Consider the following 27791-nt stretch of genomic DNA (forward strand, 5'->3'; position numbering starts at 1 on the left):
GGGAAGAGACAGAGACTTTAAGACTTTTGCCTCCATCACGGTGAGGAGGTGCCTGGTGAACTCACTGAGGTGGATGTTAATTTTTGTTTGTTGTGTGTTTTGTTATTTTATTATATGTATGGCTGCAGGCAACGACATTTCGTTCAGACCGAATGGCAATAAAGTAATCTAATCTAATCTAATCTAATAAAAGAGAATTTACGTGCAATTAATAGACACTGATATTTTTATGGAAGGTATTATAATATTGAAGTACTTTTTTTCCGCTAATAATGTCAGGTGGGGGCACAGAAAAATTAATAGACCCCAAGGAGGCCGTGAGCTAAAAAAGGTTGGGAACCACTGCTCTACATCACCCTCCATATCTCTCCTTTCTCTTTCCCCTGACTAGTCTGAAGAAGGGTCTTGACCCGAAACGTCACCCATTCCTTCTCTCCAGAGATGCTGCCTGTCCCGCTGGGTTACTCCAGCATTTTGTGTCTATCTTGTGTTATCTTGAGTTCCTTGTCTTCATTGCCGCATCCGCACCTGCCCTACGTTCTACTTTTTGTTGTATTCTTGGATTGCCATCACTTAAAGGAGGGCATTGTAATTGTGTGTCATCTGTCCACCCACTGGTCAGCATGCAACAACAGCTTTTCAATGTACCTCGATACACGTGACATGAGACTGAACTGAACGATGGTCTTTAATGGGGAGAGTGGTGACAACTTGTGTTCATGTCGGTGTTGTGGTGGGTTCCCAAACGCTACTCCAGATAGTGATTTCCACCGGGCGTTTAAGATGCTTTCAGCAAAGTTTTTAGAGATACAGCGCGGAAACAGGCCCTTCGGCCCACCGAGTCCGTGCCCACCAGCGACCCCCGCACGCACACACACACTAGGGACAATTTACAGCTATACCAAGTCAATTGACCTTCAAACCTGCACGTCTTTGGAGTGTGGGAGGAAACCGGAGCAGCCGGAGAAAACCCACGCAGGTCACGGGGAGAACGTGCAAACTCCGTACAGGCAGCACCCGTAGCTGGGATCGAACCCGGGTCTCTGGCGCTGTGAGGCAGCAACTCTACCGCTGCACCACCGTGCCGAGAAAGAAATACTTTTTCAGGGCGGGGAAGGTGTGTCTTTTAGATTTCTCAGGAGAAAGAGCAAGTGATTGAGTAAGAGTAGGGAATGCCCCCATTATCACGCAGTGAGTGACTAATGCCCGCGTCACCACTGAAGCACCTGATATTGGCAATGAATGGATTGTGAACCTCAGCCTGTGTGATGTGGGCAGGTCCCAGACACAGCAATGTAGCAGCACAACAGGTACGTACACCTGGTACAGGTACTCTGTAAACTATATCATACATGAGGAAAAGTGTGTGTGTACACTCACACACTCACACAGACACACACTCACATATACACACTGTCACGCACACACACTGTCACGCACACACACAGACGCACACACACACAGACACGCACACACACACAGACACGCACACACACACAGACACGCACACACAGACACGCACACACACAGACACGCACACACACAGACACGCACACACACACACAGACACGCACACACACACGCACACACAGACACGCACACACACAGACACGCACACACACAGACACGCACACACACAGACACGCACACAGACACGCACACACACACACACAGACACGCACACACACACACACACACACACACACAGACACGCGCACACACACAGACACGCGCACACACACAGACACGCACACACAGACACACACACAGACACGCACACACACAGACACACACACACACAGACACGCGCACACACACAGACACGCGCACACACACAGACACGCACACAGACACACACACAGACACGCACACACACAGACACGCACACAGACACACACACAGACACACAGACACGCGCACACACACAGACACGCACACACACACACACAGACACGCGCACACACACAGACACGCACACACACACACACACACAGACGCACACAGACACGCACACACACAGACACACACACAGACACACACACAGACACACAGACACGCACACACACACAGACACACAGACACGCGCACACACACAGACACGCGCACACACACAGACACGCGCACACACACAAACACGCACACACACACAGACACACGCACACACACACACAGACACAGACGCACACACACAGACGCACACACACACAGACACGCACACACACACAGACACACACACACACACAGACACGCACACACGCACACACACACACACACAGACACGCACACACACACACACACACACACACACACACACAGACGCACAGACACGCACACACACACAGACACACACAGACACACACACACACACAGACACACACACACACACACAGACACGCACACACACACACAGACGCACACACACACAGACACACGCACACACACAGACACGCACACACACACACAGACACGCACACACACACACAGACGCACACACACACAGACACGCGCACACACACACAGACACACGCACGCACACACACAGACACGCACACACACACAGACACGCACACACACACAGACACGCACACACACAGACACGCACACACACAGACACGCACACACCCAGACACACACACAGACAGACACGCACACACACGCACACACACAGACACGCGCACGCACGCACGCACGCACGCACACACACACACAGACACGCACACACACACACAGACATGCACACACACACAGACACAGACAGATTCACAGACAGAGACACAGAAACAGACACAGACAGAGACAGAGACAGACACACAGCGACAGTGACTCTACCACTGTGCCACCGTGCTGCGCTGGCTAGATGGGATGTTATTCTGCACCAGGGATGATCACAGTCGTCTCACAATGGCGCTGCTTCTGAGTGAGTGTTACACACAACACTGCCCTTGCACCTGAATGGACACTGTCATATTTATACCTTTAAGACACGGAGGCACCTGGAGCAACAAAAATACTTGCTTCACTGCAATTGTTGAGTTTCAAAAGGGCCGGCAACAAAAAATTGTGACTGGTGCAAAATGCACCCGCGCGGGAATAAAACTCGATGGGTCAGGAAGCATCTGTGGACGGGCGAAGACTCGAAGTGTCACCTGTCCATTCCCTCCGCGGATGCTGCCTGACCTGCTGAGTTCCTCCAGCACTTTGCTCAAGATCCCAACGTCAGTAATTCTTCAATTCTCCAAAAATGTGATTTGCCTGCTGCTTGTTAATGAATTCATTAATGAATGGTGCGGTGAAAGTTGAATGTTGCTCTCCCGGCACTTCTGTGTTTGATTTCCGTTCTCCTGTCTACCAACATTAACTCTCTACGTAGAACCAGGTGAGACCCCCCATGAATCTAACACAATGCGTCTTTGCTAGAAAATGCATTGGGTTGACTCTGTGATCTACCTGCTCTGTTTATGCATTGATAGCTGTCTCCATAAAGCAATCTCCCTCTTTCATTTCACATCCAGCAACGTAACCTATCAATGTATCTCATTGAAACATATAAGATTGTTAAGGGCTTGGACACGCTAGAGGCAGGAAACATGTTCCCGATGTTGGGGGAGTCCGGAACTAGGGGCCACAGTTTAAGAATAAGGAGTAGGCCATTTAGAACAGAGATGAGGAAACACATTTTCTCACAGAGAGTGGTGAGTCTGTGGAATTCTCTGCCTCAGAGGGCGGTGGAGGCTGGTTCTCTGGATACTTTCAAGAGAGAGCTAGATAGGGCTCTTAAAAATAGCGGAGTCAGGGGATATGGGGAGAAGGCAGGAACGGGGTACTGATTGGGGATGATCAGCCATGATCACATTGAATGGCGGTGCTGGCTCGAAGGGCCGAATGGCCTCCTCCTGCACCTATTGTCTATTGTCTACTTGCAGCCTGACAGCTATGTAAACACGGTGCTCAAAAGGCACCATAATAAACAACTAACAAAAAGGTTCAATGAATTTTAAAGAACACTGCAGTCCGAAAACTAAAACCAAGTCCCTGGTGCAATCCAGGCAGTTCTTAGTTCGGAGTTTAGTTGGAGTTCAACGTGTTCAATAGCCTGTGTTTAAGAAGGAACTGCAGATGCTGGAAAATCGAAGGTACACAAAAAAGCTGGAGAAACTCAGCGAGTGCAGCAGCATCTATGGAGCGAAGGAAATAGGCAACGAAGGGTTTCGGCCCGAAACGTTGCCTATTTCCTTCGCTCCATAGATGCTGCTGCACCCGCTGAGTTTCTCCAGCTTTTTTGTGTTCAATAGCCTCATGGTTGTTGGGAAGAAGCTGCTCCTAATAAAGGGAAGACAGAGTGCTGGAATAATTCAGCCACAGGAGAACATGGATAGGGGACGTTACAGGTCGGGACACTTCTTGGTCTGAAGAAGGATCCCGACCTGAAATGTCGCCCATCCATGTTCACCAGCGACCCACTGAGTTACTCCAGCTGTTGTGTCTATCTTATGGGAAGAGTCGAGCATGTTCGTTATTTATACCAACAACAGAACAATGAAATTCTTACTGGAAGACACAAAGTGCTGGAGTAACTCAGCGGGACAGGCAGCATCTCTGGAGAGAAGGAATGGGTGAAGTTTCGGGTCGAGACCCTTCTTCAGACCCGACCCGAAACGTCACACATTCCTTCTCCCCAGAGATGCTGCTTGTCCCCCGCTGAGTTACTCCAGCTTTTTGCGTCTACCTTCGATTTATACCAGCATCTGCAGTTCTTTCCAACACAATGAAATTCTTAGGTACACAAAAAAGATGGAGAAACTCAGCGGGTGCAGCAGCATCTATGGAGCGAAGGAAATAGGCAACGTTTCGGGCATCTCATGGCATCGGACGTTAGACAAAAGTGCTGGAGAAACTCAGCGGGTGCAGCAGCATCTATGGAGCGAAGGAAATAGGCAACGTTTCGGGCATCTCATGGCATCGGACGTTAGACAAAAGTGCTGGAGAAACTCAGCGGGTGCAGCAGCATCTATGGAGCGAAGGAAATAGGTAACGTTTCGGGCCGAAACCCTTCTGGGTTTCGGCCCGAAACTTTGCCTATTTCCTTCAGGGTTTCGGCCCGAAACGTTGCCTATTTCCTTCGCTCCATAGATGCTGCTGCACCCGCTGAGTTTCTCCAGCACTTTTGTCCACCTTCGATTTTCCAGCATCTGCAGTTCCTTCTTAAACATTAAATTTAAACGTTGCCTATTTCCTTCAGGGCTTCGGCCCGAAACGTTGCCTATTTCCTTCGCTCCATAGATGCTGCTGCACTCGCTGAGTTTCTCCAGCACTTTTGTCCACCTTCGATTTTCCAGCATCTGCAGTTCCTTCTTAAACACAACGAAATTCTTACTTGCAGCAGCACAACTGGCCTGAACTCAACAAACACAGATAATATGTGTTAAACAATGAATTCAGTATATTAATGACCACACCAACTTGTGCAAAAAAACTCAAAGTCCGCTGGGTGCGACCAACGTCAGCCCGGAGAAGTTCACAGTTGCGTGGGTTAGTGTTGCGTGGAGTTCAAGAGCCTGATGGTGGTTGGGAAGAAGCCACAGATGACTGTGGAGGGCAAGTCAGTGGATATTTTTAAGGTGGCGATTGCTAGATTTTGTGATTAGTAAGGGGTTATGGGGAGAAGGCAGGAGAATGGGGTTGAGAGGGAAAGATAGATCAGCCATGATTGAATGGCGGAGTCATTGAAACATAGACAATAGGTGCAGGAGGAGGCCATTCGGCCCTTCGAGCCAGCACCGCCATTCATTGTGATCGCGGCTGATCGTCCCCTATCAATAACCCGTGCCTGCCTTCTCCCCATATCCCTTGATTCCACTAGCCCCTAGAGCTCTATCTAACTCTCTCTTAAATCCATCCAGTGGCTTGGCCTCCACTGCCCTCTGTGGCAGGGAATTCCATAAATTCACAACTCTCTGGGTGAAAAAGTTTGTTCTCACCTCAGTCTTAAATGGCCTTGTCGATTTGATGCGCTGAATGCGCTAATTCTGCTCTTGGAACTTACGAACGCACGCCCATAGTCTAGAGCTCTGTGACTTGTGAACTTGTGAAGCCATTCTTGAAGCTGGTGGTCAGGGTTTTCGGACTCCTGTACCTTCTTCCCGATGGCAGGAGTGACATGAGAGTGTGGCCAGGGTGGTGTGTGTCTCTGCCTTTTCCCTCCCTGTAGATCCCCTCGATGGTGGGGAGGTTAGTACCCATGTTCCAGCTCTTGTTTTCAAAGGTCTTTGGCATCCATCTTTTGATACATTTGTAGGAGGCATGTTAAAAAAAATAATTTCCAAGTTATAGAAACATAGAAACATAGAAATTAGGTGCAGGAGTAGGCCATTCGGCCCTTCGAGCCTGCACCGCCATTCAATATGATCATGGCTGATCATCCAACTCAGTATCCCGTACCTGCCTTCTCTCCATACCCTCTGATCCCCTTAGCCACAAGGGCCACATCTAACTCCCTCTTAAATATAGCCAATGAACTGGCCTCGACTACCCTCAGATTCCAGAGATTCACCACTCTCTGTGTGAAAAAAGTTCTTCTCATCTCGGTTTTAAAGGATTTCCCCCTTATCCTTAAGCTGTGACCCCTTGTCCTGGACTTCCCCAACATCGGGAGCAATCTTCCTGCATCTAGCCTGTCCAACCCCTTAAGAATTTTATAAGTTTCTATAAGTTATATAAGAGGAGGCACTTCAGTGGATAATTCTGGTCCAATAATTATGAGGCAACGATGGTCCAATTCTACACGGCCATCGTAGAGTCTGTCCTCACCTTCTCCATCATGGTCTGGTTTGGCTCAGCCACCAAGCACGACACCTGGAGGCTGCAGCGAATCGTCTGATCAGCAGAGAAGGTTATTGGCTGCAACCTTCCCTCCACTGATGAACTGTACACTGCAAGGGCCAGGAAGCGAGCGGGCAAGATCATCTCTGACCCCTCTCACCCTGGCCACAAACTCTTTGAATCACTTCCCTCTGGAAGGCGACTCCGGACTGTCAAAGCTGCCACAGCCAGACATAAAAACAGTTTTTATCCACGAGTAGTTGCTCTACTCAACGGCCAAAAATCTGTAGCCTCCCTTTGCTCTGATATTTTATTTAATTCGCATGTTTAAACTATAATATTTTATTCTTAATAAAGGCCCTCTTAAAAATAGCGGGGTCAGGGGATATGGGGAGAAGGCAGGAACGGGGTACTGATTGGGGATGATCAGCCATGATCACATTGAATGGCGGTGCTGGCTCGAAGGGCCGAATGGCCTCCTCCTGCACCTATTGTCGATTGTCTATTAATGTTTTGATGTTTGATGTTTTAATTGTTACTGTATGCCGTGTTGTCACTTGCGGGCGGAGCACCAAGGCTAATTCCTTGTATGTGAATACTTGGCCAATAAACGTATTCATTCATTCATTCATTCAATTATAACAGCAAGGGTATTCCTGCTGACATGAAGCAATAGCATTTGATGTCACCGGTTCAGCCCGGACTGACGTATATCGGAATAGAACGTTCCCTAGGATGGGCAATCGTCGTACAATGTGAACACTACGAACATAATGTATCATTTGATTTTCTTACTTGCCATTTTAAAGTGATACTTCTGATAGTGAGAGACTTGACCGGGAATGTTCACCAGTAGCTACAAACGGTTCAAACAGCGTCATATAGTGCAACAATTTAGTTTAGATTAGAGATACAACGCGGAGACAGGCCCTTCGGCCCACCGAGTCCGCGCCGACCAGCGATCCCCGCACACTAACACTGCCTTACTCCCACTAGGGACAGTTTTTACATTTACACCAAGCCAATTAGCCTGCAAACCTGTACGTCTTTGGAGTGTGGGAGGAAACTGTGGAGATCCTGGAGAAAACCCGCGCAGGTCACGGGGAGAACGTGCAAACTCCGTACAGACAGCACCTGTAGTCAGGATGGAACCCGGGTCTCTGGCGCTGTGAGGCAGCAACTCTACCGCTGCAACACCATGCTACCCCAAATTAGTTATCTGTGCAATTAAGTCAACTAATGGGAGTGTTTGCTCCAGCATTTAGCTGCTGAGATACTCGTTCAGCCTTTGCTTCAGTGGTTGGGCTGCAAGCTGCAGGTGGCTTTCATGGGGCCATTGCCTTGCACGATGGCGCAGCGGTAGAGTTGCTGCATTAAGGGCCTGTCCCACTTGGCCGGCATTTACGCCGCATTTACGCGACATCCTAATAATTGGTTAACGCGTGGTGACGCGCGGTGAGGCGTGGTGGCGTATGCAGTAACGCGCGGCGCCCCAGGATTTTATAGTGCTCAAAATGCTCGCGCACCACCTGCGTGACGTATCCCTTGCGCACGCTGACGTACTGACGGCGTACGTGTAGTGCGTGGTGACGCACGGTGACGCACGAACATTGCCTACGCTAATTTATTATGCGTCATCGTGCGTCAATGTCCGTAACCATGCGCCGCCCGTACGCCGTCAGCGCGTCATTTGAGCGCCGCACCACTTGACCACCCGGGTATAAAGCGCGCGTAGTTTTGAAAATTTTTCGCTGGGAAAATCCTTGCCACAGAGATCGGACCAAGTACGAACGACATCGCAAATGGCTCCCAAAAGAAGCAGGGCCCTCAAGAGCACTTGGCGCGCGACTGTCGTACTGCGAGACGATCTTCGTGCAACAGTCGCGCGTCAGTCGCTACCGGCCTGTCGCATAAATGACGCCCAAGTGGCACAGGCCCTTTACGGTGCCAAAGACCCGGGTTCCATCCTGACTACGACTGTATAGAGTTTGAACATTCTCCCTGGGACCACGTGGGTTTTATCTGGGTGCTCTGGTTTCCCCCCCCCACCCCCACATTCCAAAGACGTACAGGTTTGTTGGCTATGTCTAAGAAAGAACTGGAGATGTTGGTTTAAATCGAAGGTAGATACAAAATGATGGAGTAACTCAGCAGGTGAGGCAGCATCTCAGGAGAGAAGGAATGGGCGACGTTTTGGGTCAAGACCCTTAAGGGTAGGGTCTCACCCGCTGAGTGACTCCAGCATTTTATGTCTACCTCAGGTTTGCAGGTTAATTGACCTGTAAATTGTCCCTAGAGCGCAGGGGAGGGGAAGGAGGGAGAGTGGAAGGACTACCTGAAATTGGAGAAGTCAATGTTTATGCCGCTAGGGTGCAGACTGCCCAAGCGAAGTATGAGGTGCTGCTCCTCCAATTTGCGGTGGTGGTCACTCTGGCCATGGAGGAGGCCCAGGTCTCCTCATTGACCCAGCCCTGGGGTCACGTTGGCTGCTCTACCTGTCGCCCAGCGCCATCGCACACGGTGACATGTTCTTGTTTAGTTTCAGCGCGAGGGGCAATGTACACTCTTTACCGAAGCCAATTCACCTGCAAGCCAGCATGTCATTGGAACACCCGGAGAAAACCCACACGGGTCACGGGGAGAACGTACAAACTCCACACAGACAGCACCCGGGTCTCTGTCGCTGTGAGGCAGCAACTCTACCACTGCACCGCTACAGAACAGGTGCAGGGCTTACACCTGCTGCCTTGTGGCTTCACTTGTACAGACTGGGTGGGACTGACAAAGACAAGAGTCACTGGAGAGTCAACGAGAGATTTGCATCTTAAACAAAATATTGCTCTTGCATCATCTTTCCCTTTGTTCAGTTCTCATTTCTTGTCGAGGCCTGGTTACCTGTGGCTTTGCATAATATTGTCCCGACTGCTGGGGAAAAAAGCAGTTAACAAGATGTAGGGAATAATTTATAGTGCTGCTCATCCCTCTCCCTCCCCCTCTCCCCCTTGTTCTCCCTCTCCCTCTCCCTCTCCCTCTCCCTCTCCCTCTCCCTCTCCCTCTCCCTCTCCCTCCCCTCCCCCCTCTCCCCCCTCTCCCCCCTCTCCCCCCTCTCCCCCTCTCCCCCTCCCCCCCCTCTCCCCCCTCTCCCCCCTCTCCCCCTCCCCTCTGGTGTGACCTCTCCCATCAACAAGACAGACTGGGGCCAGTGTCGTGGTTGCATAAAGATCTGTCTTTGATTTATTTTCCCAATTAATTGAGATCAGATTGGTTACGGAGCCCTTATCTAGGTTTGGATTCACACTGAGGCCCAGGAACCACAAGAGCAGTGAATGACAGAGGTTCTGGGGCAAGTTACAGTTGGGACCCGACTAATCCCTCATCTCGTGCCTGGGATTTGTCAGTTTCTGGTCACATTTTGTAAAACCACGAGCGCCAACTTGTTGTGGCTTCTGCCGAGATCGAGCACCCACAAACCATGCAGTCGAGTCATAAAACGAGACATTGTTCTGTTCCAAGACCATGACCTTGCACTGGGGCAGAGTTCACACGCAACATTGCAGCTTCTTGTCTCGTGTCGGGCTGGGATAATAAGGTCATAAGTGATAGGAGTAGAATTAGGCCATTCTGCCCATCAAGTCCAGAACCAGGGGCCACACACAGTTTAAGAATAAGGAGTAAGCCATTTAGAACGGAGACGAGGAAACACTTTTTCTCACAGAGAGTGGTGAGTCTGTTGAATTCTCTGCCTCAGAGGGCGGTGGAGGCAGGTTCTCTGGATGCTTTCAAGAGAGAGCTAGATAGGGCTCTTAAAAATAGCGGAGTCAGGGGATATGGGGAGAAGGCAGGAACGGGGTACTGATTGTGGATGATCAGCCATGATCACATTGAATGGCGGTGCTGGCTCGAAGGGCCAAATGGCCTGCTCCTGCACCTATTGTTCATTGTCTAAGTCTACTCCGCCATTCAATCATGTCTGATCTATCTCTCCCTCCCTAACCCCATTCCCCTGCCTTCTCCCCATAACCCCTGACACCCACACTAATCAAGAATCTATCTATCTCTGCCTTAAAAACATCCACTGACTTGTGGCCTCCACAGCCCTCTGGCAAAGAATCCCACAGATTCACCACCCTCTGACTAAAGAAATTCCTCCTCATCTTCCTGAAAGAATGACCTTTAATTCTAAGGCTACGACCTCTGGTCCTAGACTCTCCCACTAGTGGAAACATCCTCTCCACATCCACTCTATCCAAGCCTTTCACTATTCTGTACGTTTCAATGAGGTCCCCCCTCATTCTTCTAAACTCCAGCGCATACAGGCCCAGTGCTGACAAACGCTCATCGTAGGTTAACCCACTCATTCCTTGCACAATGTAGATGTTCAGCTTGAGAACTGGTCCATCTCGGCTTAGGGACGGCCAACATGTATGTGTACAACCCACATATACAGAGAACATAGAATGTGAACATAGACTCACAGTGCTGGAGTAACTCAGCGGGAGAGAAGGAATGGGTGACATTTTGGGTCGAGACCCTTCTTCAGACCCGACCTGAACCCGAAATGTCACCTCTTCCTTCTCTCCAGAGATGCTGCCTGTCCCGCTGAGTCACTCCAGCTTTTTGTGTCTATCTTCGGTTTAAACCAGCACCCTGAAGATAGAATGCGAGTTGAGTTGAGTTCAGTTTATTGTCACGTGTACCGAGGTACAGTGAAAAGCGCTTTTGTTGCATGCTAACCAGTCAGCTGAAAGACAATACATGATTACAATCAAGCCGTCCACAGTGTACAGATACAGGATGAGGAGAGTTATGCCCCTGTCCCACTTTCCCGAGATACTCACGAACTCTCCCGAGTTTTCGAACTCGGAGAATTACATAGGCTATGAAGAGTGTCCGTAGGTACTCGGGGCTATTTTTGCAACTGGTGGACATTTTTCAACATGTTGAAAAAACGTCCCGACTTACCTGATGCCCGAGTACCTACGGCTGGCGTTACGAGCCGCTACGAAACATCTACGGACCCCATCGGGCTCGCTACCGACATTCCCCGTCATTCTCCGAGTTCGACAGTCTTCGGTTTCCTCCTCGGGCAAGATCATCTCTGACCCCTCTCACCCTGGCCACAAACTCTTTGAATCATTTCCCTCTGGAAGGCGACTCCGGACTGTCAAAGCTGCCACAGCCAGACATAAAAACAGTTTTTTTACCACAAGTAGTAGCTCTACTCAATTCTGTAGCCTCCTTTTGCACTGATATTTTATTTAATTCACACGTTTGATCGATAATGTTTTATTATTAATGTTTAATGTTTTATGTGTCATTCCGAACTGTCACTGAATGTCATGTTGACACTTGCGGGCGGAGCACCAAGGCAAATTCCTTGTATGTGAATACTTGGCCAATAAACTTATTAATTCAGTGTGTGTGCGGAGTGCGTTGCATGGACTGTATAGATAGTCCTCTGTGTCGCATTCAGGGGCAGCCAGTGTGCTGGCGAACGGCCATGCAGCAGATACTGTGATCCACGAATGGAACAAAGTGTCCCTTTCTCACTTGTCCGCAAGTGCTGAATACAGGCATTTGTGTCCAGACCCATCGCGGTGCATCACATTGTGACTAAATATCACAGGATGATTGAGGCCCTTTGGCCAATGTTAATTCATCCTCCCACACACACACAGTCACTGTCCCCCCCCCCCCCCCCCCCACCAAAAAAAAAATCGACGAGACCCTCCAATTATTTGTGAATGAATGAAAGAGTTTTTAATTGCGGGACGCACAGCGTGGAAACAATCCCATCGGCCCAACTTGACCAATCCTACCAAGATGTGTCGGAAGGAACTGCAGATGCCGGTTCAAACTGGAATTCCCAGAAGCCGGAATTCCCTGCCACAGAGGGCAGTGGAGGCCAAGTCACTGGATGGATTTAAGAGAGAGTTAGATAGAGCTCTAGGGGGCTAGTGGAGTCAAGGGATATGGGGAGAAGGCAGGCACGGGTTATTGATAGGGGACGATCAGCCATGATCACAGTGAATGGCGGTGCTGGCTCGAAGGGCCGAATGGCCTCTTCCTGCACCTATTTTCCATGTTTCTATAAATCGGTGACAATGCAAATTGTCCCTGGTGCGTGCGGACTTGGTGGGCCGAAGGGCCACCGAGTCTGCACACACTGGGGACAATTTAAACACTCTGGGGACAATTTACATTTTTTCCCAAAGCTGGCTCGAAGGGCCGAATGGCCTCCTCCTGCACCTATTTTCTATGTTTCTATCTATGTTTCTAAACCGAAAATGGACACAAAAAGCTGGTGTAACTCAGCGGTGCAGGCAGCATCTCTGGAGAGAAGGAATGGGTGACGTTTCGGGTCGATGTTCAATGTGATCATGGCTGATCATCCCCAATCAGTACCCCGTTCCTGCCTTCTCTCCATATCCCCTGACTCCGCTATTTTTAAGAGCCCAATCTACCTCTCTCTTGTAAATATCCAGAGAACAGGCCTCCAGCGCCCTTTGAGGCAGAGAATTCCACAGACTCACATCTCTCCGTGTGAAAAAGTGTTTCCTCGTCTCCGTTCTAAATGGCTTAACGCTTATTCTTAAACTTAAATTCTTAAATAACCCTTTAAATTACAATCTGCCACAGCGTGATCTTTTAGTGTGTGTGTGTAGGGTAGTGTTAGTGTGCGGGGATCGATGGTCAGCGCGGACTCGGTGGGCCGAAGGGCCTGTTTCCTCACTGTATCTCTAAACTCTATCTCTAAACGTAAAACTACATCTGTGTGCTTTCAAGAGAGAGTTGGATAGAGCTCTTAAAGATAGCGGAGTCAGGGGATATGGGGAGAAGGCAGGAACGGGGTACTGATTGGGGATGATCAGCCATGATCACATTGAATGGCGGTGCTGGCTCGAAGGGCCGAATGGCCTACTCCTGCACCTATTGTCTGTTCAGAAACGACTGACTTTGCCAGCGATGTGTAACGCTGACCCGACTGTCTCCCAAAGCAGAGAGAATTACAATAGACAATAGACAATAGGTGCAGGAGTAGGCCATTCGGCCCTTCGAGCCTGCACCGCCATTCAATGTGATCATGGCTGATCATCCAACTCAGTATCCTGTACCTGCCTTCTCTCCATACCCCCTGATCCCTTTAGCCACAAGGGCCACATCTAACTCCCTCTTAAATATAGCCAATGAACTGGCCTCAACTACCTTCTGTGGCAGAGAATTCCACAGATTCACCACTCTCTGTGTGAAAAATGATTTTCTCTTCTCGGTCCCCTTCCCTCTTATCCTTATGACAATAGACAATAGGGGCAGGAGTAGGCCATTTGGCCCTTCGAGCCAGCACCACTCTGCATGTGAATGGATCTGAATGTGTAGGTGGAGGTTACTCAAATGGCGTCTTTACCTGAAGTTCCACGCACCCCAAAGTCATGATTCAACGAGTGTGAGAGAGACGGAGAAAGTGTTTCGGAGCTCCGGATTACAGGGCCCAAAACTCTGCGGCACGTTAAGCCATCGGAGAGGTTGATGAGTTTAGTTTAGTTTAGTTTAGAAATACAACAACGGGCCTTTAGGGCCTCAGGGCCTACCACACCCTAGGGACAATTGCAATCTTTCCACCAAAGCCAATTAACCTACTAACTCGAACATCTTTGGAGTGTGGGAGGAAACCGGAGCACCCGGAGAAAACCCACGCAGGTCACGGGGAGAACGTGCAAACTCCGTACAGACAGCACCCGTAGTCAGGATCGAACCCGGGTCTCTGGGGCTGTGAGGCAGCAACTCTACCCGCTGCACCACTTGTTGTTTTCACTGGACGGCAGGCAACAAGAAAGCTTTTCATTGAACCTCTGTACATGTGACTATAATAAACTAAACTGTAGAATGGTCCTGAAACGTCACCCATTCCTTCTCTCCACAGATGCTGCCTGTCCCGCTGAGTTACTCCAGCTTCTCGTGTCTGTCAGCGTAACACCAGCTCTGGGCTGTTCAGTCGCATGTTTAGTTTAGTTTAGTTTAGAGATACAGCGCGGAAACAGGCCCTTCGGCCCACCGGGTCCGTGCCGACTGGCGATCCCCGCACTATACCCACTAGGGACATTTTTTACATTTACCAAACCAATTAACCTGCAGTGTAGGTTCTGCAGGATGGAGAAATGGGAATTTTTTTGTATTTTGGTGTTGGGTTTGTTTTGAATCATTTAGTATTGTACATCCTATTGTAAATAGTTGGAAAACTAATTTTGTTTACTAAAGGAGTTCACACCCCCAGTGTGGAGACTGAACCCCCCACACCGACTACTGGCCACCCCCCCCCCCCCCCCCACCCGTGCCCCTCTCCCCAGCCCAGACACTAACACCACAATGTTCACTGTAAGAAAGAACTGCAGATGCTGGCTTAAACCGAAGGTAGACACAAAAAGCTGGAGTAACTCAGCGGGACAGACAGCATCTCTGGAGAGAAGGAATGGGTGATGTTTCGGGTCGAGACCCTTCTTCAGACTTGTACCACTGTCTCGGTGCTGGGATCTGTGCAGCACAGACAGGCGGTCTCCCCTCTGCCTTTGTTCAGTGGACTACAGACTCTGCTCTGCTCTACAGACTCTGCTCACATCCCCACCCCCTTCACTCCCCATCTCTCCTCCCCTCTCCCATCCCCCATTGCCCTTCTCCCCCTCCCCCTCTCTTCTCTATCCCCCTGACCTCCCTTCTCTCGTCCCCCTCCCACTTCTACCCCCCCTTCCTTTTTCTTCCCCCTACCCTTCTACTCCCCCCCGAACTCCCCTTCTCTCTCCCCCCCTTTTCTCCCCCCCTCCTCTCACTCCCCCTTCTCCTCCCTCCCCCCTAACCCTACTCCCCCCATACTCCCCCAGCCATACTCCCCCTCCCCTTCTCGCCCCCCTAACTCTTCTCCTCTCCCCCCTCCCCCTCTCCCCCCCCCCCCCCATCTCTCCTCTCCCCTCCCATGCCTGCACACTGACATACTGGCTCAGCTCCCTGCAGAGTTACATACTACAGGCATGAATCCTGCTCCCTCCCTCCCTCTGTATCCAGCTGCCTTTCTCTGGGCCTGGCCTCGAGCCAAACTCCTTGAGAGTAATTTTGAGGCCGGCTTGAGTTACTTCATGCATTTACATCATCCCCCGGGGAGAGAGGGAGAGAGAGAGAGAGAGAGAGAGGGAGAGAGAGAGAGAGAGACTGCCTGACCAAAGAGCGGGCGAGTTATTCAGCTGAAACAGCGAACATTCCTGCACTGGCTCTGGGGCTGAGCTTCCCATCCCTCAACCTCCCTCCCCCCCCCCCCTCCAACCTCCCCCCCCCCCTACCCCACCCCACCGCCCCCCCCCAGTAACATCTGAGATGTCCGCTCTGCGATCGTCAACTTCAAAATTAACCATTTATTGCCCATTTTGTGTTTTTTTCACAAGACAAAGTTCTCACCAAAATTGGTCAACTTTCAATCTAGTCTAGTCTAGACCCCGACATGGAAACAGACTGTTCGGGCCACCGACTCCTGACCCCAGACCACTGTAGATTGGTAGGGTTGAGCTGGATCTGTGAATCAGATTGATTGATTGACTTTTCGGCTATCGGTTTAGTTTAGCTGATGGACACAGCATGGAAACAGGCCCTTCAGCCCACGGAAGATAGACACAAAAAAACTGGAGTAACTCAGCGGGACAGGCAGCGTCATCTCTGGAGAGAAGGAATGGGTGACGTTTCGGGTCGAGACCCTTCTTCAGACTGGTTATGGATAAGGGAAACGAGAGATATAGACGGTGATGTAGAGAGATAAATAACAATGAGTGTAGTCCACGCTGACCATCGATCGCCCGTTCACACTAGTTCTATGTTATCTCACTTTCTCATCCACTCCCTACACACTAGGGGGCGATTTACAGAGGGTCATCGAACCTACAAACCCGCACGTCTTTGGCATGTGGGAGGAAACCGGAGCACCCAGAGGAAACCCACGCAGTCACAGGGAGGCGGGTTCTCTGGATGCTTTCAAGAGAGAGCTAGGTAGGGCTCTTAAAAATAGCAGAGTCTGGGGATATATAGGGAGAAGGCAGGAACGGGGTACTGATTGGGGATGATCGGCCATGATCACGTTGAATGGCGGTGCTGGCTCGAAGGGCCGAATGGCCTACTCCTGCACCTATTGTCTATTGTCTATTGAATGGTGGTGCTGGCTCGAAGGGCCGAATGGCCTACTCCTGCACCTATTGTGTATTGTCTCTTGTCTATTGTCCTCGAGTACGGACGAGTTGGGCCGAAGGGCCTATCTGCGCGCTGTATTGACTCCATGAAGTCGGCATTTATCTGGTGGGACTTCACCGGGGCGGTGACTCCAGGATTAACTAACCGCGTCGGGGTAACCCAGTCACCGGGCCTCATCACGGACAGGCAACGCTGAGGACGAGCGTGACCTTCGGCTCTGCCTGATGCAGTCAGTACTTGATGGCCATGAGAATTTTCGTGACCAAATTTAGTCATAAATAACTGATCTCCTTGTGTGTTTAATTTAGTTAATGGCATAAGTGAGGCCAGGAAGAGAGTTGAAGGTTTTCTCCCAGCACTGGGCACTTTGCCAGAGCTGAAATGTGGTACGTCTGGGAAAGAGAGCACCAAGAGTCTCATGTCTTTCATCCCGGCTGCGATCTTTGACTGACATCGATGTCTTCCTGTTATTTTTCTTCTATTGCGTTGCCATGGTTATCCACCTTTCCTTTCAAATTGAGTGCAGCCGAATAATGAGCAAGGCCTTGGTTGGAGTTTAGCAACTTTAGACAATAGGTGCAGGAGTAGAGGCCATTCGGCCCTTCGAGCCAGCACCGCCATTCAATGTGATCATGGCTGATCATCTCACAGAGAGTGGCGAGTCTGTGGAATTCTCTGCCTCAGAGGGCGGTGGAGGCCGGTTCTCTGGATGCTTTCAAGAGAGAGCTAGATAGGGCTCGTAAAGATAGCATAGTCAGGGGCTATGGTGAGAAGGCAGGAATGGGGTACTGATTGGGGATGATCAGCCATGATCACATTGAATGGCGGTGCTGGCTCGAAGGGCCGAATGGCCTCTACTCTTGCACCTATTGTCTATTGTCTACAATCAGTACCCCGTTCCTGCCTTCTCCCCATATCCCCTGACTCCGCTATCTTTAAGAGCCCTATCTAGCTCTCTCTTGAAAGCATCCAGAGAACCAGCCTCCACCGCCCTCCGAGGCAGAGAATTCCACAGATTCACCACTCTCTGTGTGAAAAAGTGTTTCCTCGTCTCCGTTCTAAATGGCTTACTCCTTATTCTTCAACTGTGTGGCCCCAGGTTCTGGACTCCCCCAACTTTGCAAGACGGGGCAAAGTTTAAAGGAGATGTGCGGGGCAAGTGTGTTTTCTACACAGAGGGTGGTGGTGGAGGCAGAGACGATGGTGGCTTTTAGCTCGGCTCAGGGATTGGAGGGATATGGATCACGTGCAGGAGGACGAGATTAATTTAATTAGGCATCGTATTGGGCACGGAGATTGTATGCCGAAGGGCCTGGTCCTGCGCAGTAGTTTACTTTAGCTTACAGATACGGTGCTGAAACACGCCCTTTGTCCCACTGAGCCCGTGCCGACCAGCGATCCCCGTACATTAACGCTATCCTACACACACTAGGGACAAAATGTGTAAGAAAGAACTGCAGATGCTGGTTTAAATCGGAGGTAGACACAAAATGCTGGAGTAAGACAATAGACAATAGACAATATGTGCAGGAGTAGGCCATTCGGCCCTTCGAGCCAGCACCGCCATTCAATGTGATCATGGCTGATCATCCCCCATCAGTACCCCGTTCCTGCCTTCTCCCCATATCCCATGACTCCGCTATTTTTAAGAGCCCTATCTAGCTCTCTCTTGAAAGCATCCAGAGAACCCGCCTCCACCGCCCTCTGAGGCAGAGAATTCCACAGACTCACCACTCTCTGTGAGAAAAAGTGTTTCCTCGTCTCCGTTCTAAATGGCTTACTCCTTATTCTTAAACTGTGGCCCCTGGTTCTGGACTCCCCCAACATCGGGAACATGTTTCCTGCCTCTAGCGTGTCCAAACCCTTAACAATCTTATGTGTTTCAATGAGATACCCTCTCATCCTTCTAAACTCCAGAGTGTACAAGCCCAGCCGCTCCATTCTCTCAGCATATGACAGTCCCACCATCCCGGGAATTAACCTTGTAAACCTACGCTGCACTCCCTCAATAGCAAGAATGTCCTTCCTCAAATTAGAGGACCAAAACTGCACACAATACTCCAGGTGTGGTCTCACCAGGGCTCTGTACAACTGCAGAAGGACCTCTTTGCTCCTATATTCGACACCTCTTGTTATAAAGGCCAACATGCCATTTGCTTTCTTCACTGCCTGCAGTACTTGCATGCTTACTTTCATAGACTGATGAACAAGGACCCCCAGATCCCGTTGTATTTCCCCTTTTCCCAACTTGACGCCATTTACTGTAGATAGTAATCTGCCTTCCTGTAAGTCAGCAGGTAAGGCATCATATCTGGAGAGAAGGAATCGGCGACGTTTCAGGCCGAGACCCTTCTTCAGACCAGGGGACACTTGTACGTCTTTGGAGTGTGAGTGGCAACTGAAGATCTCGGATATTCTAAATGTGCTTTAGAATGTGTTGTTGCGCGCTAACCAGTCAGCGGAAAGACAATACATGATTACAATCCAGCAGTCCACGGTGTACAGATACAGGACAAAGGGAATAGTGTTTAAGAAGGAACTGCAGATGCTGGAAAATCGAAGGTAGATAAAAATGCTGGAGTGGGTCAGCGGGTGCGGCAGCATCTATGGAGCGAAGGAAATAGGCAACGTTTCGGGCCGAAACCCTGAAGGAAATAGTCAACCTTTCGGCCCGAAACCCTGAAGGAAATAGGCAACGTTTCGGGCCGAAACCCGGAAGGGTTTCGGCCCGAAACGTTGCCTATTTCCTTCGCTCTATAAATGCTGCTGCACCCGCTGAGTTTCTCCAGCATTTCTGTCTACCCAGGATAAAGGGAATAACGTTTAGTGCAAGGTAAAGTCCGATTAAAGATAGATTCAAGGTCTCCAATGAGGTGGATGGGAGGTCAGGACCGCTCCCTAGTTGGTAACAGGACGGTTCAGTTGCCTGATAACAGCCGGGAAGAAACTGTCGATCCTGATCTCGGGTGCTGTCTGTGTGGAGTGTGCACGTTCTCCCCCGTGACTGCGTGGGTTTCCTCCCACGTCCCAAAGAGGCGCGGGCTTTCCAGGCTAATTGTCCCCCAATGCAGGTCACGGGGAGAACGTGCAAACTCCGTACAGGCAGCACCCGTAGTGGGGATCGAACCTGCTACCGTGCTTTGATTTGTTTATCTTGTGGATGAGTCATTTCTTCCCGTAAAGTTTATCACCAGTTCGTGGTGGCGTGGGGTAGCCAGGCCAAGACAGAACAATCTCGGAGGGCTGCCGTGCCCACGAGTTTATATCAATTTTCTCGGAGTCAATAGCTGGCTTAATGGGGCTTACTGTTTGCGCGCTATCAGAGGTCCCTGAGGATTGGCTTTTGCCGTGTCGATCAGGATCCTTGCGCAAGGAGAAATCTGGCTTCCAAACAGAATACGTCATCCTCCTCCTCTCTGCCAAAGCTCGCAACAATAACATGTGCTTTATAATATTTTGAAGGGATTATCTGAATGGTGGCCGATTAGGAAAAGGGGGGATGCAACGAGACCTGGGTGTCATGGTACACCAGTCATTGAAAGTAGGCATGCAGGTGCAGCAGGCAGTGAAGAAAGCGAATGGTATGTTAGCATTCATAGCAAAAGGATTTGAGTATAGGAGCAGGGAGGTTCTACTGCAGTTGTACAGGGTCTTGGTGAGACCACACCTGGAGTATTGCGTACAGTTTTGGTCTCCTAATCTGAGGAAAGACATTCTTGCCATAGAGGGAGTACAGAGAAGGTTCACCAGACTGATTCCTGGGATGGCAGGACTTTCATATGAAGAAAGACTGGATAGACTCGGCTTGTACTCGCTAGAATTTAGAAGATTGAGGGGGGATCTTATAGAGACTTACAAAATTCTTAAGGGGTTGGACAGGCTAGATGCGGGAAGATTGTTCCCGATGTTGGGTATGTCCAGAACAAGGGGTTCTGGACTTTTGGACAGTTTAAGGATAAGGGGGAAATCTTTTAGGACCGAGATGAGAAAAACATTTTTCACACAGTGAGTGGTGAATCTGTGGAATTCTCTGCCACAGAAGGTAATTGAGGCCACAGTTCATTGGATATATTTAAGAGGGAGTTAGATGTGGCCCTTGTGGCTAAAGGGATCAGGGGGTATGGAGAGAAGGCAGGTACAGGATACCGAGTTGGATGATCAGCCATGATCATATTGAATGGTGGTGCAGGCTTGAAGGGCCGAATGGCCTACTACTGCACCTTTTTTCCATGTTTCTATGTTTCTAAGAAAGGAATGGAGGGTTATGGTCTGAGTGCAGGTAGATCGGACGAGGTGAGAGTATGTATTCGGCACGGACTACAAGGGCCGAGATGGCCTGTTTCAGTGCTGTATTTGTTATATGGTTATATGGTTATTATAATCCAGCCATATACAGTGTATCTGACAACCACTAGAAGGGGTGGTACAGTGTCGCAGCGGGTAGAGCTGCTGTCTCACAGGGCCCGGGGCCCTGGTTTAGTTTCGTTTTAATATTGTCACGTGTACCGAGGTACAGTGACAAGCTTTTTTGTTGCGTGCTAACCAGTCAGCGGAAAGACAATACATGATTACAATCGAGCCGTCCACAGTGTACAGATACAGGATAAAGGGAATAGTGTTTAAGAAGGAACTGCAGATGCTGGAAAAATCGAAGGTAGACAAAAATGCTGGAGAAACTCAGCGGGTGCAGCAGCATCTATGGAGCGAAGGAAATAGGCAACGTTTCAGGCTCGAAACCCTGAAGGAAATAGGCAACGTTTCGGTCCGAAACCCTGAAGGAAATAGGTAACGTTTCGGCCCGAAACGTTGCCTATTTCCTTCGCTCCATAAATACTGCTGCACCCGCTGAGTTTCTCCAGCATTTTTGTCTACCCAGGATAAAGGGAATAATGTTTAGTGCAAGGTAAAGTCCGATTAAAGATAGTTTCAAGGTCTCCAATGAGGTGGATGGGAGGTCAGGAACCGCTCTCTAAGTTGGTGACAGGACGGTTGAGTTGCCTGATAACAGCAGGGAAGAAACTGTCGATCCTGACCTCGGGTGCTGCCCGTGTGGAGTTTGCACGTTCTCCCTGCCACGGCGTGGGATTCCTCCCACGTCCCAGAGAGGTGCGGGGTTTCTAGGTTGATTGGCCCATTGTAACTTGCTCCCAGTGGGAATATTGTAGGGAATGGACTCAGTGGGCCAAAGGGCCTGTTTCCATGCTGGATCCGGGAACTCGAAACTCGAAGCTAAAAAAAATAGTTAGAGTAGGACAAGTAAACATCCTAACAGTGCTGAACTACTATCTACCTCATTGGTGACCCTCGGGCTATCCTTGATCGGACTTTGCTGGCTTTACCTTGCACTAAACGTTATTCCCTTATCATGTATCTATACACTGCATATGGCTGGATTATAATAACCATATAACCATATAACAATTACAGCACTGAAACAGGCCATCTCGGCCCTTGTAGTCCGTGCCAAACACATACTCTCACCTCGTCCCATCTACCTGCACTCAGACCATAACCCTCCATTCCTTTCTTAGAAACATAGAAACATGGAAAATAGGTGCAGGAGTAGGCCATTCGGCCCTTCGAGCCTGCACCGCCATTCAATATGATCATGGCTGATCATCCAACTCGGTATCCTGTACCTGCCTTCTCTCCATACCCCCTGATCCCTTTAGCCACAAGGGCCACATCTAACTTCCTCTTAAATATAGCCAATGAACTGGCCTCAACTACCTTCTGTGGCAGAGAATTCCACAGATTCACCACTCTCTGTGTGAAAAATATGTTATATTTTGTATGAAAATTATATGTTATATGAAAAGTTGTTATATAACCATATAACAATGACAGCACGGAAACAGGCCATCTCGGCCCTTCTAGTCCGTGCCGAACACTTACTCTCACCTAGTCCCATCTACCTGCACTCAGACCATAACCCTCCATTCCTTTCCCGTCCATAAACCTTTCCAATTTATTTTTAAATGATAAAATTGAACCTGCCTCCACCACTTCCACTGGAAGCTCATCCCACACGGCTACCACTCTCTGAGTAAAGAAGTTCCCCCTCATGTTACCCCTAAACCTTTGTCCCTTAATTCTCAAATCATGTACAGTCTTTCCGCTGACTGGTTAGCAGGCAACAAAAAGCTTTTCACTGTACCTCAGTACACGTGACAGTAAACTAAACTGAAACTAACTAACTAATACTGTATATTCTTCACCAGGTTAGTTTCAGATTTATGATGGGGATATTGTGGATTTACATATTTAAACTGGTCAGAGAGGATTGTTTAGGAATTATCAGTGAGTTCTTGGTGCAGAATGGAATTGTGGAATCGGGTGGCGCAGCAGTAGAGCCTCTCAGCGCCAGAGACCCGGGTTCGATCCCGACTACGGGTGCTGTCTCTACGGAGTTTGCACGTTCTCCCCGTGACCTGCGTGGGTTTTCTCCGAGATCTTCAGTTTCCTCCCACACGCCAAAGGCGTACGGGTTTGTAGGTTAATTGGCTTGGTATGAGTTTAAATTGTCCCTAGTGTGTGTGTAGGGTAGTGTCAGTGTGCGGGGATCGCTGGTCGGCACGGACTCGGTGGGCCGAAGGGCCTGTTTCCGCGCTGTATCTCTAAAATAAAATAAACATTGAGGGAAGTGTGAGTGCAGATCCTCGAATGTTCATTAAACGTTGTGTGTGTGATGTGGATGAACAAGGTACGTCAAGCATCTTTCCACATCTGTACGTGGGATGTCAAATAGATCAAGGATCACAGATTAACTGGTGCCAAATAGCCTGCGGTTCATATTTGGTTGCAGTATGAAAATCCCATAATGATCAAATACTTGTTGAAGCTGTGTATTATCTGTCCAAATTATACAGCAGGAAAGCAGGCCTTATGACCCTTTAAACTCTTATCCAGGGAGGGGGAGGGGGAGGGAGGGAGGGGGGGAGGGAGGGAGAGAGAGAGGGGGGGGCGGAGAGAGGGAGATAGAGAGGGGGGGGGGAGAGAAAGAGAGAGGGGGGGAGGGGGGGGGCGGAGAGAGGGGGAGGGGGGGGAGAGCAAGAGAGAGACATTAACTGACACTAAGAAATTAATATTGAATTGCTAAACTTGCTATTGTGTTTACAGCTGCAAGAACGTGTAGCATCAATAAAGGGCTATAGGTCTATTGTGAGTTTATGTACAGGGACATATCTATCCATGCACTGTAGACTTGTATTTATATTGATGCATTTTAAATATGGATGTTATGTTTTATACTTTGGCGATATAACCATGTATTTTATCATGCCAATAAAGTTTTTTAAATTGTAATTGTAATTGAGAGAGAGAGAGAGAGGGGGGGGGAGAGAGGGGGGGGGGGGGGGGGGGAGAGAGGGGGAGAGAGAGAGGGAGAGGGAGAGGATTTTCAGTTTATCATTAATGAATATGATCTTTGATTCTAAATTACTTAAAATGGGATTAAGCAATGTTAATGGCTACTTAAAAAATAATAATCAATGTTACTAGAATCATAAGGTCATAAGAATTAGGCTATTTGGCCCATCATCTACTCCGCCATTCAATCACGGCTGATCTATCTTGCCACACCCCCCCCCACACCCCCATTCTCCTGCCTTCTCCCCAAGACCTGCGTGGGTTTTCTCCGAAATCTTCGGTTTCCTCCCACACTCCAAAGACGTGCGTTTGTAGATTAATTGACTTGGTATAAATGTAACTTGTCACTAGGAACAGCACCTCATATTCCGCTTGGGAAGTCTGCATCCTGGTGGCATGAACATTTGAATTCTCACAATTCTGTTAACCCTTGCTATCTCCTCCCCTTCCTACCTCACCCTCAGCCCTCGGGCTCCTCCTCCTTTTTCCTTTCTTCTCCCTGCCCCCCACCCCGCCCCCTATCAGTCTGAAGAAGGGTTTCGACCCGAAACGTCGCCTATTTCCTTCGCTCCATAGATGCTGCTGCACCCGCTGAGTTTCTCCAGCTTTTTTGTGTACCTTAACTTGTCACTAGCGTGTGTAGGATAGTGTTAGTGTGCGGGGATCGCTGGTCGGCGCGGACCCGGTGGGCCGAAGGGCCTGTTTCCGTTTCCGCGCTGTATCTCTAAACTAAAGTAAAGTACGATCCTTGTATTTATTGTATTTTGTGCCCTTTGGCAGGTGAGGGAACATGGCTGTTACCAACAGTATGATAGCAAATAAGTCGACAGTGTTAAATTGGACAGGAGCAACCTGCAATTCCAGAGCCACTGATCGGTGAGTATGTTTCTGAATTATCACTTGGATGGATTGGTAGATTTTGTAAGTAAATATGATAAACTGTATGTAGGTTACTGATCACAACTGCTGTAAAAAAGATGTTAGCAATTATTGAAGTTAAGAATGGAAATGCAATATAATGCCATCTTCATTAAGGTAGGATGTACACTTTTTCTCACAGTGTTGTGAGTCTGTAGAATTCTCCACCTCAGAGGGCGGTGGAGGCCGGTTCTCTGGATACTTTCAAGAGAGAGCTAGATAGGGCTCTTAAAGATAGCGGAGTCAGGGGATATGGGGAGAAGGCAGGAACGGGGTACTGATTGTGGATGATCAGCCATGATCACATTGAATGGTGGTGGCTGATCATCCTAAATCACTACCCCGTTCCTGCTTTCTCCCCATCTCCCTTGATTCCGTTAGCCCCAGGAGCTGTATCTAAAGGGGCTATCCCACTTGGGCGACCTAATCCGCGAGTTAAGAAGAGTGGCTTCGACCTTCAAGCTCGAGGGCACTCGCCTGGAACGCCTCGAGCTGCATCGACCGACTGACCGCACACACGCACGCACACGCACACGCACACACACGCACACGCACGCACGTACACACACACACACACACACGCACACACACGCACACACACACACACACGCACACACACTCACGCACACGCACACACCACGCACACGCACACACACACACGCACACACGCACACACACACACACACACACGCACACACACACGCACACACACACACACGCACACACACGGAGGGGGCCAGGGAAAGCGGGGGAGCGCTGTCTAGAATTCACCCCCCCGATGAAGAGGAAGGTAAAATGGCTACACAGTAGCGGTAAGTCCTTTACTGAGTGCGGTGGGGGGGGGGGGGGGGGGGGGGAGAAGGGGGGGGAGAAGGAGTGGAGACACTTTGAAGAAGTATAATAAAGTTTAGCGGGCATTTTACCGGTCGGTCTTCCTAGGTCCTGAAAACTCCAATGAGCCAATTAAAATGCCCGGTCAGCAAAGGTAGATTGCCTACGGCTGCCCTCGAATGCCTGTAACTACATAGCGACCCCACTCCACTGCACTACCAGTTAAAAAGAACCATGCCGACCAAATTTTACTCGCAGAAACTTTTTCAACATGCTGAAAATCTATCCGCGACCCAGCTGAGGCCACGAGTATTCGGGACCTGCCCTCGAGCATGAAGGAGAGTTCCAGCGACCTCATAGGACCACGTGTCGACCATGCTGCGAGTTTGAATGTCGAAGACAATCTTCTAAACTGGCAGATTAGGTCTCCCAAGTGGGACAGCCCCTCTACTCTCTCTTGAAAACATCCAGTGAATCGGCCTCCACTGTGGCAGAGAATTCCACAGATTCACAACTCTCTGGGTGAAGATGTTTTTCCTCATCTCAGTCTTAAATGGCCTACCCCTTATTCTTAAACTGTGTGACCCCTGGTTCTGGACTCCCCCCCCCCCCCCCCCCCCCAACATCGGGAACATTTTTCCCTGCATCGAGCCCGTCCAATCCTTTAAGAATTTTATATGTTTCTATAAGATCCCCTCTCCACAAGTTGTGGTGCCTGGAGCAGATGGCAAGCACAGAGCCAAGGAATTCGAAAATAAGTTTACAGGGATTTCGATATTATTCGCCGAACATTACCATTACTCATTGCAGCCATATAACTAAGTAGGTATCTCATATTATTCACAGTGTCACTAATGAGAATCACTTATGTTCAATTTTCCACCACACCAATATACGTGTGGGCCACACTATCTAATATATACAATACACAAAAATGCTGGAGAAACTCAGCGGGTGCAGCAGCATCTATGGAGCGAAGGAAATAGGTAACGAAACGTTGCCTATTTCCTTCAGGGTTTCGGCCTGAAACGTTGCCTATTTCCTTCGCTCCATAGATGCTGCCGCACCCGCTGAGTTTCTCCAGCACCTTTGTCTACCTTTGAATGAATAAGTTTATTGGCCAAGTATTCACATACAAGGAATATGCCCTGGTGCTCCGCATTTGGAGCCTTGTGTGCAGAACTGGCCGAACCATTACAGGAAGCTCTGGAGAGAGAGTGCCAACGAGCTTCGTCGGGATGCTGCCCGGATTAGAGGGTAGACACAAAAGGCTGGAGTAACTCAGCGGGACAGGCAGCATCTCTGGAGAGACGGAATGGGTGACGTTTCGGGTCGAGTCCCTTCTTCGGACTGAGAGTCAGGCAAAAGGGAATCGAGAGGTGTAGACCTTTGATTTTATGGGTTTTTTTGTCTGCTTTTGTTCTGAAAGTGTGGGTTTGTTAGTTGTTGGCTTTTGGACATCTGAATTTCCCTGAGGGGATCAATAAAGTATTTATTATTATATTATTATTATTATTATTATTATTATTATTATTATTATTATTATTATTATTATTATTATTATTATTATTATTATATCACTAAATAAAGGTTTCAGGCCTGATTTTTTGGTGGTATTTTAAAACGTACATATT

The 27791-nt window shown here is 49.2% G+C and overlaps 1 protein-coding gene across 4 annotated transcripts in view; it reads left to right on the top strand.

Moving 5' to 3' along the window:
* The window catches only part of dennd2a (DENN domain containing 2A), a 97034-nt gene that overhangs the window by 21065 nt on the left and 48178 nt on the right, over positions 1-27791 (top strand). For all 4 annotated transcript variants that reach the window (XM_033037483.1, XM_033037480.1, XM_033037482.1 and 1 more), the window contains exon 2: positions 25189-25284. In XM_033037483.1, the coding sequence (XP_032893374.1) occupies positions 25199-25284 (86 nt within the window). In that variant the 5' untranslated portion in view covers positions 25189-25198. The remainder of the gene's footprint in view (positions 1-25188; positions 25285-27791) is intronic.

The sequence above is a fragment of the Amblyraja radiata genome, chromosome 19 (assembly GCF_010909765.2).
Source record: "Amblyraja radiata isolate CabotCenter1 chromosome 19, sAmbRad1.1.pri, whole genome shotgun sequence".
NCBI classification, from domain to species: domain Eukaryota; kingdom Metazoa; phylum Chordata; class Chondrichthyes; order Rajiformes; family Rajidae; genus Amblyraja; species Amblyraja radiata.